Raw genomic sequence first — 13,998 nt, 5'->3', positions numbered from 1 at the left:
ACGGATCCGGTTTGTGACGTTCCCTAAAAGATCCGACCCGACCCGAATATATGCCGTTTCAGATTTTCGGGATCTTAATTTCTCCATGAATTTTTTTAGACATATGGAGAGATGAAAAGGTCTGAAATTTGAGAAAATTATTACTAGAAAAGAAATGTGTATGAGAAAGTGGGTAATTATTACTATTTTTTTTTTTTCTTCAAAATTTTGTAATTTAATCAAATATTGAGAAAACTATGGAGGGGTTTGTTGCAATATGGGGAATGGGATTATTGTAATATGGTAATTATGGGAATTGGGATTATTATTATGGGAGAATTAGTAAATTGATTGGGAGGGGAGATGAGTATTATAATGTTGAATGGGTGTTTAGCGATGATCATGAAAGAGGAACTTTTCAGTTTCTTCTTGTAAATCGTAAGATATTAATATTAATATATACTCAGTAATCCAGAGCTACTACTATAATTTATTAGGGAATTTTTGAGTTTTTTCAGCTTATGTTTTCTCTCTTTATTTTTCCTCTTTAGTTGTTGCATTTTGATTTCTTCTTTCTGGAATATGAATGATTCACATTGAGGAAGAAGTTTGATGCAAGTTGTGTTTGATTACGAGCTTTGATGAAGAAGAGTGAAATGTCCATTACTTTCGGTCCACAATCGCCCATAATAGTATGTTGGTATATGCCAAATGAAAACTTTTGGCTCCTAAAGCTTTTCAAAAAAACAGAAAATATGTATGTTTGTTAAACAAGCAAAATTGGCTTCTAAAAAGGCTTAATAACCTTGCCAGCAAATTATTTAGACATTCAGAAGGTTTGGTTTAATTGAGCATCTGAACACATAATATTTGTTTCAATTGAGCATCTGAACACATAATAAATTGTTCCTATTAGATATTTTCGGTTCAATTTTTTTTTTAAACACTTTTGTGTGTGTTTTCAAGTTTATACGTAAATAAGTTAAACGCATAAAATATGTCACCTCATGCATTTGCCTCACTAAGTCGTAAGACCTTAGACCTATTCCAATTTTGACTGATGTGTATACTTAAAGGATATGATATATTTTATGTGATTAACTTAACTACCTAATAGACATTTGAGAACACACGCAATTTTTTAAAAATAATTTGAATCGAAAATGTTTAATAAAAACTTTATTATGTGTTTAGAGGTGTTCAATTAGAATAAACTTTAGTTCGAGTATCCAAATGGAATTGGCTAGCAAATTTAAGGGTTGTCTATGTCTTAAGCCTTCCAAAAATAAAATTTCTTTTTTATCTTTTTTTTATTTTTTTTTATTTAAATAATTCAAGTTCCATTTCAATATAGTACATAGATTGATTTGGTCCTCCTACCAAAGGGCAATTTATTGACATCCACTCTTGACTCTCCCATCGCCTGTGCTGGGTGTACAACCTTCCTGTAGTCACCCTTAGCTTCCTCAGCAATGAACTCTCTACTGTGTTGCACATATACTTCACTGCCTGTTCATTTTCTCCTTGAATCTCAAGTTGTGATTACGTATCATCCACGCATATAATATAATATGAATGTTCCTGGGCTTATGATGGGAGCATATGTTGAGATTTTGTGAAAATATTCTCTATTATTTTCTCTCTTTAAATTCTTTCAATGAACTTTTGTTTTATTTTAGTTTCTTAGATTAGAAGATTGTATAATTGTAAGAATATTTATAGTCTGTTTGGCCAAATTTATGAAAAGTCAAAACTGTTTTTTTTTCTTTTTCCTAATGCGTTTATTTTAGAGAGTTGAAATTTTTGTCAAATTTTAGGAAAAAGTATAAGTAATTTAGAGTAATAGCAGCAACTGAAAAAATAGCTTTTACAATAAGCGCTTTTGAAATCTTGGCCAAGCGCAAATTTATAAGGGGATTTTACATAAATGACTAGGGGTGGCAAACGGGTGGGTCGAGTTGGATATGGGTCGGGTCGAAAATGGGTTGACAAAAAAAAATATTCGCCCATATTTAACACTGTTAAAAAAAATGGGTTACCGTTTCACAATATGGATATCCATAATATCCATATTATCCAAAGCTACTTCAAAGATGTTGGCTTCATGTAGCCAATATGGAGAAGATTAATTTACCATTTTGTCCACAAATCCAATCCCTTAGTTGCACCTCAACATTTGTGGGAATAATAGAACTTCGAACCTTTTGAATGACACGACCTCAAAGAAAATCTTTTTTTTTCCACCTAACCCCACCCCCACCCCCCCACTCCCCCAACCAAATCCCGTTTCACCCTCGATTTTTCACCTACCCAGTTGACTCCATCCTTCCCACACCACCGCTCCACCCAACCCTCACCCACCCCCTCCCAAAGCGTCTATTTCATATATGACTACTTTGTACTTTGAAGACAACCCCAAAAAAGCGACTATGTTTGTAAACTAGCCATTTTTTAAAAGTGACAAAAAATGGCTATTTTTGTAAATTGACCATTTTTATAAAGTGACATAAAAATGGTTATTTTTGCAAAAATTTATTTCTTGGAAAACGACCGAAAATGCAAATTTGCAAAAATAAGCAACTTTTTTGTCATTTTTCAAAAATGGCCACTTTACAAAAGTAGCCATTTTTGTGTCACTTTAAAAAAATGGCTACTTTACAAAATTGACCACTATCTTGAAATGACACATTTCAAAAATGGTTATTTTAATACTTTCACAAAGAAGCTATTTTTAAAAATGGCTACTTTTGCAAAAATTAGTTTTTAAAGTAACTACTTTCACAAAATGACTATTCATGAAAATTGACTACTTTCAAAAAGTGACTATTTTTAAAAAGTATCTACTTTCACAAAGTGGCTATTTTCTAAAAGTGACTACTTTTACAAAGTGACTATTTTCTTAAGTGAATACTTTTGCAAAACGACTATTTTGAAAAGTAGCTACTTTTCGCAAGTAATATTTTGAAAAACGGCTACTTTTGTAATGTGATTACTTTTGCAAAGTTGCTATTTTTGAAAGTTACTACTTTCACAAAATGTCTAGTTTTGCAAAGTTGAGAGATAGGGGTGGTGGTAGGGAGGTGAGAGGTAAGGGTTGGGGGTATGGTGATAGGGGTGGGGGGTGGTTATGGGTGGTTATAGGGGGGGGGGTAGGTAGTGGGGGGGGGTGGGGGTGGGGGTAGGAGGGGGTGGTTAAGGAATTTGTTTTCTAAAGAAAATATTTTCCAAAACATTTTGACCAACCAAACATGGGAAAATTGGAAACATTTTCTTCATACCAAACACACTATATATGTTGTGGGTTTTATCCATTTTACCCATATTTTAAGTGGATAATATGGGTTGACTCATATTGGACCCATATTAAATGGATAGGGTATCCAACCCATTTAAAATGAGTTGGATCGGGCGGATAACCATATTTTTAACCCATTTTGCCACCTCTATAAATGACTAACATTTAGGGGTTTTAAATTGGACATAGCTACATTTTAACTAATTACATTTCGTAGCTACGATTAGCTACGATTGATTATGATTCCCGCGCGTCTACGATGAACATTCAAAAATCGAATTGTATTCAAAATTCGGTTGAGATATATTCAAATCAAATTTCGTATTCAAGTTAGATGTACTCAACTAAGTTGTATTCAAGTCAAATGTATTCAACTAAACTGTATTCATTTGTAGCTACTTTTACACTGTATTCACTTTATTATATTTAAAATCGGTCGTATACAAAAAAAAATCCTTCAAAACACACCAAAAGAATTTTACACAAAAAAATTAACGAATACACTCGAATATTAAATACAAGGAATAAAATTCACCGTATTCATTTGTATACACTTCAAATTTAGGTATTCGTTTTGTATACAAAAAATCTCCTTCGAAATACATGCGATAAACACCGTATACGACTTATGTATACACTCTGATTTGAAATACAAAAAAATAAAAAGCTCAGATCAGAGCCTCCACCGGAAAACGACCGGAGGCAATGATGACGAGATACAGAAAAAAGTTTTCTCTCTCTAGAAAAACAATAAAGCTCAGATCTGTTGTCGATGATGAGGAGGTGGCAACGGCGGCGGCGGTATAACGACCGCGGTCAGCATAGCTCGGACTTTGAAGCTTTGAAGCCATTAATGTAACTTTGGAGCTTTCTCTCTCTAAAAAACAAAGAGATTTAAAGATAGAGAGAGAAACAAGGGGACTTCTTTTAAGTTAGATTTGACGGCGATGGCGGTGGAACTCGCCGGAGCTCTCTATGGTTGCCGGCGCGGTGGAGAGAGAAGAAGCGGCAGTGGAGGAGGTGGTGTGGTGAGAGAGTTGAGGGAGAAGAAAGAGGGTGTTGAGAGAAAATAGTGATACAATGAAATAATAGAAGATGGGTTTGAATTAGTTACCTTGGGTAATTAACATACAAAATTTAGCTATGAGATGTAATTTGGGCAAAGTATAGCTACTAAATATAAATAAGCCCTAATGTTTTATATACCATGTAGATTTCCCAATTTATAACACCTTGAAAAAAATTGAAATACTTAAAGGCCATTAAGAAGTACTTCGTGTGCTAATTACAATAATTTGAGGACGAACGAGGGCTAAATATTTGAACAATATAATGCGGATATAATATTAAGTGTATGGGATGTATTAGAAGTAATTTAGGTTCTAAGGAAAGCCCTAGGCCAAGTCAAGTTGGAAATCACACAACGGATTAGAGTTTTATACGAGCGCGTACAGTACTTAGTTTCAAACGAGCACAAATCAAAATTGATAAGGAAATTGGTACTAATTTCTGAAAGGAAAACTAGCCCTTTGAGTATAGTTTTCAACGATTCAAGTTCTTCATTATTTGAATATTTCTACAAAGAGTTATGTTTATTTTACTGAAAGGTATCAAAGCAGGTGTTGGGTACGCGAAGGACGTTCCTTAGCGCAAAAAACTGGACATATAAATGATGCGAGACAGAAAGTTGGAGAGAGCACGCCAGGAAGCGCTCTAGGCATCAACCTTGTGCTAAAAGGTTATAGCCTATAAATACAAGGTCGGGGCGACCATTTTCATTTGGTTCTCGAAAAAGTTTGGGAGTTCTTTGAGGTGATTCCAAGCCAGGAACATCATGGGGAATCCTAAGTGGATATATTCCAAGTTTCGTGTTAATTAAACTTGATTAATCTTAGGTACTTATAATATTATTACACCTTGAAATTGTTAGATTCATCAACAATCATCCAAGCACACCAAAAGAGGATTTTTGAGGATACTAGTATTTAACTTCGTTCATTGCATTATTTTGATCAAATTAGGCATTAAATTAGATAAAAAAATTATTGGTATCACTCATTCGACTTAGGTCACTTGGTTAATAAAATCAACTAGACAGGCTTAAAATTAGATTAAAAAATATCATTGGTATCAATTATTCGACATAGGCCACTTGTTTAACAATATCAACTAGACTTAGTTCAACGTTCTTACTCAAACTGGCTATACCTGTTACAATCACTTATCTTTTTAAATGGGTGTTGTTGGGTGTGGTCACCTAATTGAAAAGTGGGACTTCGTAAAGGACGGCGTAACCAAGAAGTGATGAGACATATTATGAGTAACACAAGAATGCTGTTGTATACACTGGTAAACTTTTGGACATTATCCTAAAGTCTAGTTCGAACTTTATGATAGTGATTAAAGTTTGAAAGCACGAATTACACTTCAGTACACTCTCTTAAAGTTTAAATAGCGAGAATTGAACTTCAGGACAATGGTTCAAGTTCGAAGAAATACATCTTCGCCGCTCTTTTAAGTTGTTGCTATATTCTATATACAATACAATTGTTGATTATGTTTCAAACAACATTTCATTAAAGTGGCTACTAAAACACTTAACCGCCTCAAATAAGGCCGTATGGTGTAAATAATCTTGAAAAAGACTTATTTTGGGCCTAATATTGAATATAAAATGTGTGGTTAGTGGGGGGAAAGTACACAAATGGTTGTTTTTAGGACCCCTATTTAAAGAATAGCCGAAATTTATAAAGTTTTAAAGTCTAGCCGCATCATAATTAAGTTCAGGTCATCAGGTATGGCGGGTCCGAAGTTGATTATGCCGAAGCTAATAGGATTTGATGCTTTACTAAGTTCAAATTCATATGGAAAATCTTAATTTAAGCTTTGGCAAAGACTAACTCCACAATTGTCGATAGTTAACTCGAAGGTCGGACAAAAAATAAGAAGAAGCAACAACACAACAATAACACCATGAGCGAGACAATATGGGTCATATTCCCTCTCCACCTCTAACCCCAAGATTATTTTTTAACGGTCAAAACGATTTACAAATTAGTGAATTTACAATTAAAATGAGTTAGAGCAAAAACGAGGAGCTCAAATTTGTTAGATCTTGTTAAATTTTAAATAATTTTTGAAAATTAGATATATTTCGAATTAAGGGTGCTCAAAGAGGCCCCCTAATGTAATTTCCCAAACCCAAATCATGACTCCACGTTACAATGTCTGATTGCTTACATTTGCTCTAAATGACCGCCTGGTTGTGTCAAACTCTCATGCATAAATAGAAATGGAAAAATAAAAATGAATTTCCCCCAAAAAAATTACTCCGATTAAACATAGAATTGCAAACGTTTCAATACTTGAAAGCTAATACAATATATAAAAAGAAAACTATCGATTTTGCTCTACTCTTACCGATGCTCTTAGATTTATCCTACCTTTGATTAGCTGAAATCTGGTATGTCTTAATCGATAATCTCAACAATCAAATCTACGATCTAATCTTAGATTAATTTCAATTTGTTTCGTTTATGGATTGATTTTGATTACTGATTTGTATTTGGATTGATCTGACATGTAATGGGTATCATGTAAAATGCATCTTTGTATTGGATATATTATGATTTAAAGTAGGTGATTATATTTTAATGGTTTAGTGATCGCATTTCAATTTGGACATTGGACAACTGTGTCTTAGCTTGTTAATTGTGATGTGAATTGATATTTGTAGGTAAATTGCATTTGTGTTCTTGTTTTTTGATAGTTAAGTGTATGGGGCTTAAGTTTTGAGAGTAATTCTGTTTTTGTTGCAGCTAAAAAGATATGGCATCAATGGTTGCTAAGGCATTTACAAGCACATCTACTCAATATTCACCTGCGATTACGGTACCTGAAAAAGGAAGTAGGAATAAGAGGAAATTCATGGCTGATCCACCACTATCTGACCCAGATAAATTAATTCCTTCTCCTCAGATAGAATGCACAAGTTTTGAATTCTCTGCGGACAAATTTGGGATCCTACCTAGTCGTGGATTGATGAATGGTTGTGATATTTGTAGCACGAAGCAAGATGCTTCGGAAGGGTTGAAACTTGATCTTGGATTGTCATGTAGTACAGTCGGTCCAAACCGGGGTGGAGAGGAAGTGAAAATAACTGAAGATTTCCATGATGCTGATTGGAGTGATCTGATAGAATCTCAGCTAGAAGAGCTTGTCTTGAGCAACTTAGATACAATTTTCAAGAGTGCGATTAAGAAAATAGCGGCCTGTGGTTACAGCGAAGAGACTGCAGAGAAAGCTGTTTTAAGGTCTGGTGTTTTTTATGGTTTGAAGGACATTATGTCAAATATAGTGGACAATACATTGGCTTTTCTTTGCAGCAGGCAAGAGAGTGATGCATCCATGGAGCACCATTTTGAGGACTTGCAGCTGATGGAGAAGTATGTGTTAGCTGAATTGGTTTGTATTCTGCGTGAAGTTAGGCCTTTTTTCAGTATTGGTGATGCGATGTGGTGCTTATTAATATGTGACATGAATGTGTCTCATGCTTGTGCAATGGACAGCACTCCTTTGGGTAGTTTGGTTGTTGATGGGAATGAAAATTCCTCTGCCTCTCTGCAGCCTCATATCCCATCAGAGGCCGAAATTTCTGAATCCAACAGCGCCACTTTCTGTAAACCAACCCCTACAGTTGCTTCTGTACATTCATCTGAGAGACCCAATGTGTCTTCAGATACTTGTGGGCGTAGCTTTCAGCCAGATGCATCCAAACCCAAATCTTCAGTTGTTCTCACAGGACTTATTCCTGAGAAAGAGAGTCCATATCCTCTGTTTGAAACCTTTGGTAAAACCTTAACTGCGACAGGACAATCCCGACCTTCAACTTCAGTGGAGAAGTTTGTTGCCAGTAGAAAGGTGTCTGGAATCACCAAAAGAGAATATATACTTAGGCAAAAGTCCCTTCAGCTGGAGAAATTTAACCGCACTTCTGGTTCTAAAGGGGCTTCTAGGAAACTCAGAAGTTTTGGTGGTTTAGTTTTAGATAAGAAGCTTAAATCCCTGGCTGATTCTGCTAGCATGAAAATGAAGAATTCGATGAAGGTCAATAAAATAGGAGCTACTATACCCCAGGATAATGTACTGAGTAATTTTAATGGAGTTGCTTCAACATCGGTATTTGGGTCAGAAAATGGCAATAGCTCAGTTGAATTACCTAACTCAGATATCCCTTCTCCATTATTGCCAGTCAATACCTCACCTGAATTTGCTGCTACTAATACTGAGCTTTCTCTCTCTTTGCCTGCCAAATACAGCTCCACTCCAATGCCTATTAGTTACGATACTGAGGCCAGTACTTCTGCTTCTAATATTATATCAAATGAAAAGTGTAATGCCCAATGGATTTGTCAAGTTAAGAAAGATGAAATGATTCTGAAGTTAGTCCCAAGGGTGACGGAGTTGCAAAGTCAGCTCCAAGAATGGACAGAATGGGCTAATCAGAAGGTTATGCAAGCTGCTCGTAGGTTGAGTAAAGACAAATCTGAGCTCAAGACACTTCTGCTAGAAAAAGAAGAGGTTGAGAGGCTTAAGAAAGAAAAGAAGACTTTGGAGGAAAGCACCTTGAAAAAACAGGCTGAGATGGAAAATGCCTTACGTAAGGCTAGTGGACAAATTGAGCGAGCTAGTGCTGCTGTTCGTAGGCTTGAATGTGAGAACGCTGGACTAAGGAGGGAAATGGAAGCTGCAAAATTGCATGCAGTAGAGTCATCTGCAAGCTGTCAGGAGGTATTGAAGAGGGAAAAGAAGACACTCATGAAGTTCCAGTCATGGGAGAAGCAGAAAGCTATATTTCAGGATGAACTTGTAGCTGAAAAACGCAAGTTGATAGAACTGTACCAGCAAATGGAGCAAGCTAAAGTTGTTCAAAACCAACTTGAGGTATGTCTGCTTGAGGATACAATCTTAAACACTTAACAAGTAGCTTCTCCCAAATGAAATTCGGGCTTTATCTAAGATTTTAAAAAAAGAAAAAAACATTAGTAATGCCTAATGGAAACCTTTAACCTTCCAAGTCCAACACTGATATAAAAAGAGAAAATAGAATAACAGAAAGAAGAATGTAACTTTAATGGGGAAGCTCAAATGTTAGACTTGTAAAGTAGCTTGAAACTTAAGAATATGCTCATCCCTTGATGAAATTTGTAAGCACTCACTGGTGATTTTGGTGTGTTCTCAAAGGTATTGCTACATCATCATTGACAAGCACACATTTCTCTGAAAAGACTACATTAAATTTATCTTCTTTTGCTTTTTCGTGAGAAAACTATGAATGAGAAATATTAATGGCATTCTTGCATTTGTGTTCTCTGGAATTTAATGAACATGTTTCTTCTAAGTTCTAACTTGACCAAATCTCTTTTGAGTGTGTCTTTTATCATATGAAATTCGACAAATTTAAAAGAAAATCAATTTTCAAAGGAATCTCAACCTCCAGTCTCACCGAAGATAAGGATTTGGTTGCTGGTAAGATCATTTATTTAATTAATATGTAGGGCGGAGATTGATGAATGTTAGTTTCTTCTAGATAGCATCCACCAGATCTGTAACATATACTTTTGAGGAATTCGTTTTCTAACTTGTGTAATTGTAGAGTCTGGTAAAGGAACAGGGGATATTTATATGTAACTGATTTGCCTGCTGGAGTTGGTACTTGGTGTGGCATATATTTTTATACCTATAAGCAATAGATAAAGTCTGAGGTCCAAGAAGCATCTAACAAAAAAAATCAGCTTTTTTCGCCATCTTTCTGCTTTGTTACTGTTAAGGGTGTGCAAATGTTTATGAACTACACATCTTTTTTGTCTTGTTACTGTTGTGTTCGAAGCCATGTAGATAATGGTGCGAGTATCCAATATGAGTGTGGACATATAAGTGGATTCCTCATTACCTAAATCTTGGAATATGGATAGAAGTATGGTACAGATGGTGTGCTGTGTCTGTGCCAATGACTAAATGGAGAAGCGATAGAATAAAAAATATAGCTGATGTCGTTTAAATGTCTAGTATTTTATTCCATACATATCCTCATGCAGCAACATTCTCTAATACCTTTTGTGTGTATATAATGTATATGTATGCAGCATATGTTTATAGACCAATTACTCGAACAAAAACTCAGCAGCCTCTGCTCCTCGGCCACAGTTCTTCTGCGTATCCCACAGCCAAACCCTAAATCATGCTGGATCCTGTGGGGAAGGGTTTTGGATGATCTGCTTAACATAGGTTTGAAGTGAGACTGTGGGAGAGTATATTGTTCAAAATTTAGTATTGCCACCCTCACTAGGGTAATGAAATATGTCCACCTCTTATGCCTTCTTAAATGTTTCATGTCTCCTTAGTAGAAATGTCAAGATCAATATTCTCTGACATTGATGTCCTGTGTGAAAACAGAGTGTAAGTAATTTGTGTCCTGTTATATTCTTAGCTTAACCTTAGAAGGACTGCTTGAAGTCAATTTCGCTAAAAAATGAGAAGAGAGTGGGACTACGTAAAGACGAGGAAGGGGATTGTTGCTTCTTGTCTCAAGTATACTGGATACTCCATACTTGTTAGAGTCTTAATATTATTCCAACATTGCTTGGGCTCGGACAATTCATATACTCCCTGCGGTCCACTTTACTTGTCGTCCTAATTAAAAAGAGATTGTCCAAAATGCTCCCTCCGGCCCATATTACTTGTCCACTTTCCTTTTTAAAAGTCAAACTATATAAACTTTGACCAAGATTTTGAGATATGTTTTTTCACCGTATTTATATGAGAAGAATTGCAACTTCTAGTATTTTTTGTGTAGTTAAATTAAAATATTGAATTGATCTAATCTAATTTGGCTCCGAAGATTAGTCAACTTGACCCTCAAAAAGCAAAACAGGACAACTAATATGGGACAGAGGGAGTAGTTGTCATTTTAGAAAACCAAGATATAATTATCTATTAATTTCCACCTTTACCCTCTCTCAATAAATGTGGAGAGAGAATGATGTGGTGAAAAAGAGAGTAGTATTAATGGGATCAAAGAATAAATTAGGATAATTTGGTCAAATAACCCTTTTAATTAAAGTTTTTATTAAGGGGCGTGCAAAAAAAAAAAAAAAAAAAAGCATGACAAGTAAACAGGACCAGAGGGAGTACTTTTAAACAAAAAGATTCTCCTCAATAAAGCTGCCAAAACAGATGATGAACGGTTTAGAAAATAATGAACTGTTTAGAAAATGATGTACTTCGATCAGAAACCATGTACTTCGATCAGAAATCATATACCTTTTGTATTTTCTATGTTTTTCTAGAATGAAAATCATAAGCTGCAAAATAATCTGAGAGACTGCATAGGTTCCTGTGCTTACATACACCTTCTTTCCTTAGATTTCTTCTGATGCTAATGGTACTTAATTTGCCAATGAGGGAAGTGCATGCCTCAGTGAATAAGTGCATGCCTCAGTGAATAACCAACATCTTGCAGGCTAGATGGAAGCAGGAAAAGAAGGCAAAAGAAGATTTTCTTACTCTGGCAAGTTCACTAAGGAAAGAACGAGAACAGATTGACGCTTCAGCTAAATCCAAAGAGGATACGACCAAATTCAAAGCAGGTTTACGAAAGTATAAAGATGATATTGAGAAGCTAGAAAAGGAGATATCCCAGCTTAGATTGAAGGCTGATTCTTCAAAGATAGCCGCTCTTAAAAGAGGCATAGATGGAAGCTATGCAAGCAGACTGACAGACCTTAGAAATGTCTCATTACCAAAGGACAACACTCGAATGCCTTATATTGCCACATTGGTGGCAGGTTTTGAGGACCATTCTAAGAGTGGAGGGTTGAAACGAGAACGTGAATGTGTCATGTGCTTGTCAGAGGAGAGGTCTATTGTTTTTCTCCCCTGCGCTCATCAGGTGGTATGCACGACATGCAATCAGCTCCATCAGAAGCAGGGAATGAAAGACTGTCCTTCATGTAGGAGCCCAATCCAGCGGCGTCTTTCTGTTCGTTATTCCAGTTTGTAGTTTCAACTCAAGGAATGAGTGAAAGCTATACACTGATTGATGGAAACCCATAGTGAATGATGCATATGGGTAGCCCTTTCAAAGTCTAGACAGTTATGCTCGGACTATGACTTTTTGTAAGATGAAAAAGAATACAAAGAAAAATAAAAAACAAAGATAATATCTGGTAAAGTTAGGAGCTTGTAGGTTACCAGCTCCTTTCATTGATTAAACGTTGAGTTTCCTTATTGTGTTGTTTATATGAGAATCCCCGACTTATGCTATAAGTTAATGAGGCTCGTGTCATGCTGACTATTGTTTCATCATCTGTAGACTTCATTAGCTCGAATGAGAAGGCTGTTATTAGCTTGCACTTCGTGAATGCCATTATATGGCGCAATGGGGAACTATCTTCATTCTAGCATAACATTTGCTTTAGAAAAATGCGTAGTCTGGCAGATGTTTTGATAAATTTGAACAAATATGAAAGCCCGCTGTTGTACTCATTTTTACTCTTCTGAGCCTTCTGATCTATAGCTTTGTTAAGAATATATCGGACCATTAAGAAAGGTCAAGATCTAGAGAGATTGTTTCAGCTGTTCCTAATGAGCCTAGAGAGGAAATATGAGGGTGAAATGGGGCTACTTTAATATGGGAGTGGACGATAGGTTTAATCTTTGCATCAACAAACCTTCAATTCTAAACTAGTTGGAGTCGACTAGATGAACCTTTGGTATCCATTCTTCTCTATTTGGACATATTATAAGGTTTCATCTTAGTTAACTTGTTACTGTAGGAACCAAATTACATCTATAGTTTTAGAACATACTATCAGAAGATGGTCTAACATTTGCTTGTTCCACAGATTCCTCTCCCTGATTCACTGTTTCATGTTAATTTGGCTTTATAACTTGCTGTTGGAAGAGGCTTCATGCCTTAAGTAGGGATAAATAAAATCCTTCAACTTGATTTAATAGATAACTATTCTACTCGTCGATACTAATCTACTTTGGAATTTACACCAAACAATATCAACTTAAGTATCATGGTTAAATAGTTTAATGAGAAGAGTATGTATATAAAAACATGGTAACTGAACAATGATTGCTTTCATGTTGAAGTGAGGACTCCAAAGAACAAGGTAAAAACTATACTTTATGTTCTTCGACGAGCAAAAGGAATTTGAGCACCATGCAACAAGAACCCCTAAGTTCGCTTTGTAGTTAAAAAAAAAAAACTCATCCGATAAAATTTGAATGATAGAGAAGATTAACATGATCCAGTGCTTTATAGTTTATCTAATTAGATAACTCATAAATAGAGGCATGAACATATATACGACAAATCAAGTTTGACTGCTGCATGCTGTTATTAGTATATCATTATCCTTATTTAATTAAAAATTTATTGTTGCTATTAATATACTGTTAAATCATTAGGTATTCAAATGGTAAACTAATTGAAGTAGGCTGTGTAACAGGCTATTTTTAAATAAGGGTCAACTGCAGCAAACATAACTCTCCAAAAAAATCATTTAGAAAATCGGACTTATCAATCCTTAAAGATTTCTACATATCATGATGAAAATTGACTTATTAGTAATTTAGGATTTATATGCATGGTAGTTGACTCTGATTAAAACAATTCATATTTTTCAAAGACGAACTGCACTCTTTCTTTATTT

At 35.3% G+C, this 13,998-nt stretch overlaps 1 protein-coding gene across 3 annotated transcripts; it reads left to right on the top strand.

Moving 5' to 3' along the window:
- Positions 1 to 6,477: 6,477 nt before the first annotated feature.
- LOC132051825 (putative E3 ubiquitin-protein ligase RF298) lies at positions 6,478 to 12,626 on the top strand. Of its 3 annotated transcripts, none has more exons than XM_059443055.1 (3): positions 6,478 to 6,737; positions 7,093 to 9,217; positions 11,796 to 12,626. In XM_059443055.1, the coding sequence occupies exons 2-3, from the start codon at positions 7,103 to 7,105 to the stop codon at positions 12,333 to 12,335; spliced, it is 2,655 nt and encodes an 884-aa protein (XP_059299038.1). In that variant the 5' UTR covers positions 6,478 to 6,737; positions 7,093 to 7,102; the 3' UTR covers positions 12,336 to 12,626. The 3 variants fall into 3 exon arrangements, with proteins under 3 accessions (XP_059299038.1, XP_059299039.1, XP_059299040.1); XM_059443056.1 differs by lacking the exon at positions 6,478 to 6,737 and adding an exon at positions 6,804 to 7,010; XM_059443057.1 differs by lacking the exon at positions 6,478 to 6,737 and having other exon boundaries at positions 7,074 to 9,217.
- Positions 12,627 to 13,998: the final 1,372 nt, after the last annotated feature.

This window comes from Lycium ferocissimum, chromosome 4, assembly GCF_029784015.1.
Source record: "Lycium ferocissimum isolate CSIRO_LF1 chromosome 4, AGI_CSIRO_Lferr_CH_V1, whole genome shotgun sequence".
Lineage (NCBI taxonomy): Eukaryota > Viridiplantae > Streptophyta > Magnoliopsida > Solanales > Solanaceae > Lycium > Lycium ferocissimum.
The sequence above is the reverse complement of the archived record's forward strand: the minus strand, read 5'-3'. Positions and strand labels throughout refer to the sequence as shown.

Coding starts and splice junctions, on each gene's coding strand:
- LOC132051825 (XM_059443055.1), top strand. CDS start 7,103: ATGGCATCAATGGTTGCTAAGGCATTTACAAGCACATCTACTCAATAT. Junction 9,218..11,795: donor TTGTTCAAAACCAACTTGAG/GTATGTCTGCTT, acceptor AACATCTTGCAG/GCTAGATGGAAGCAGGAAAA.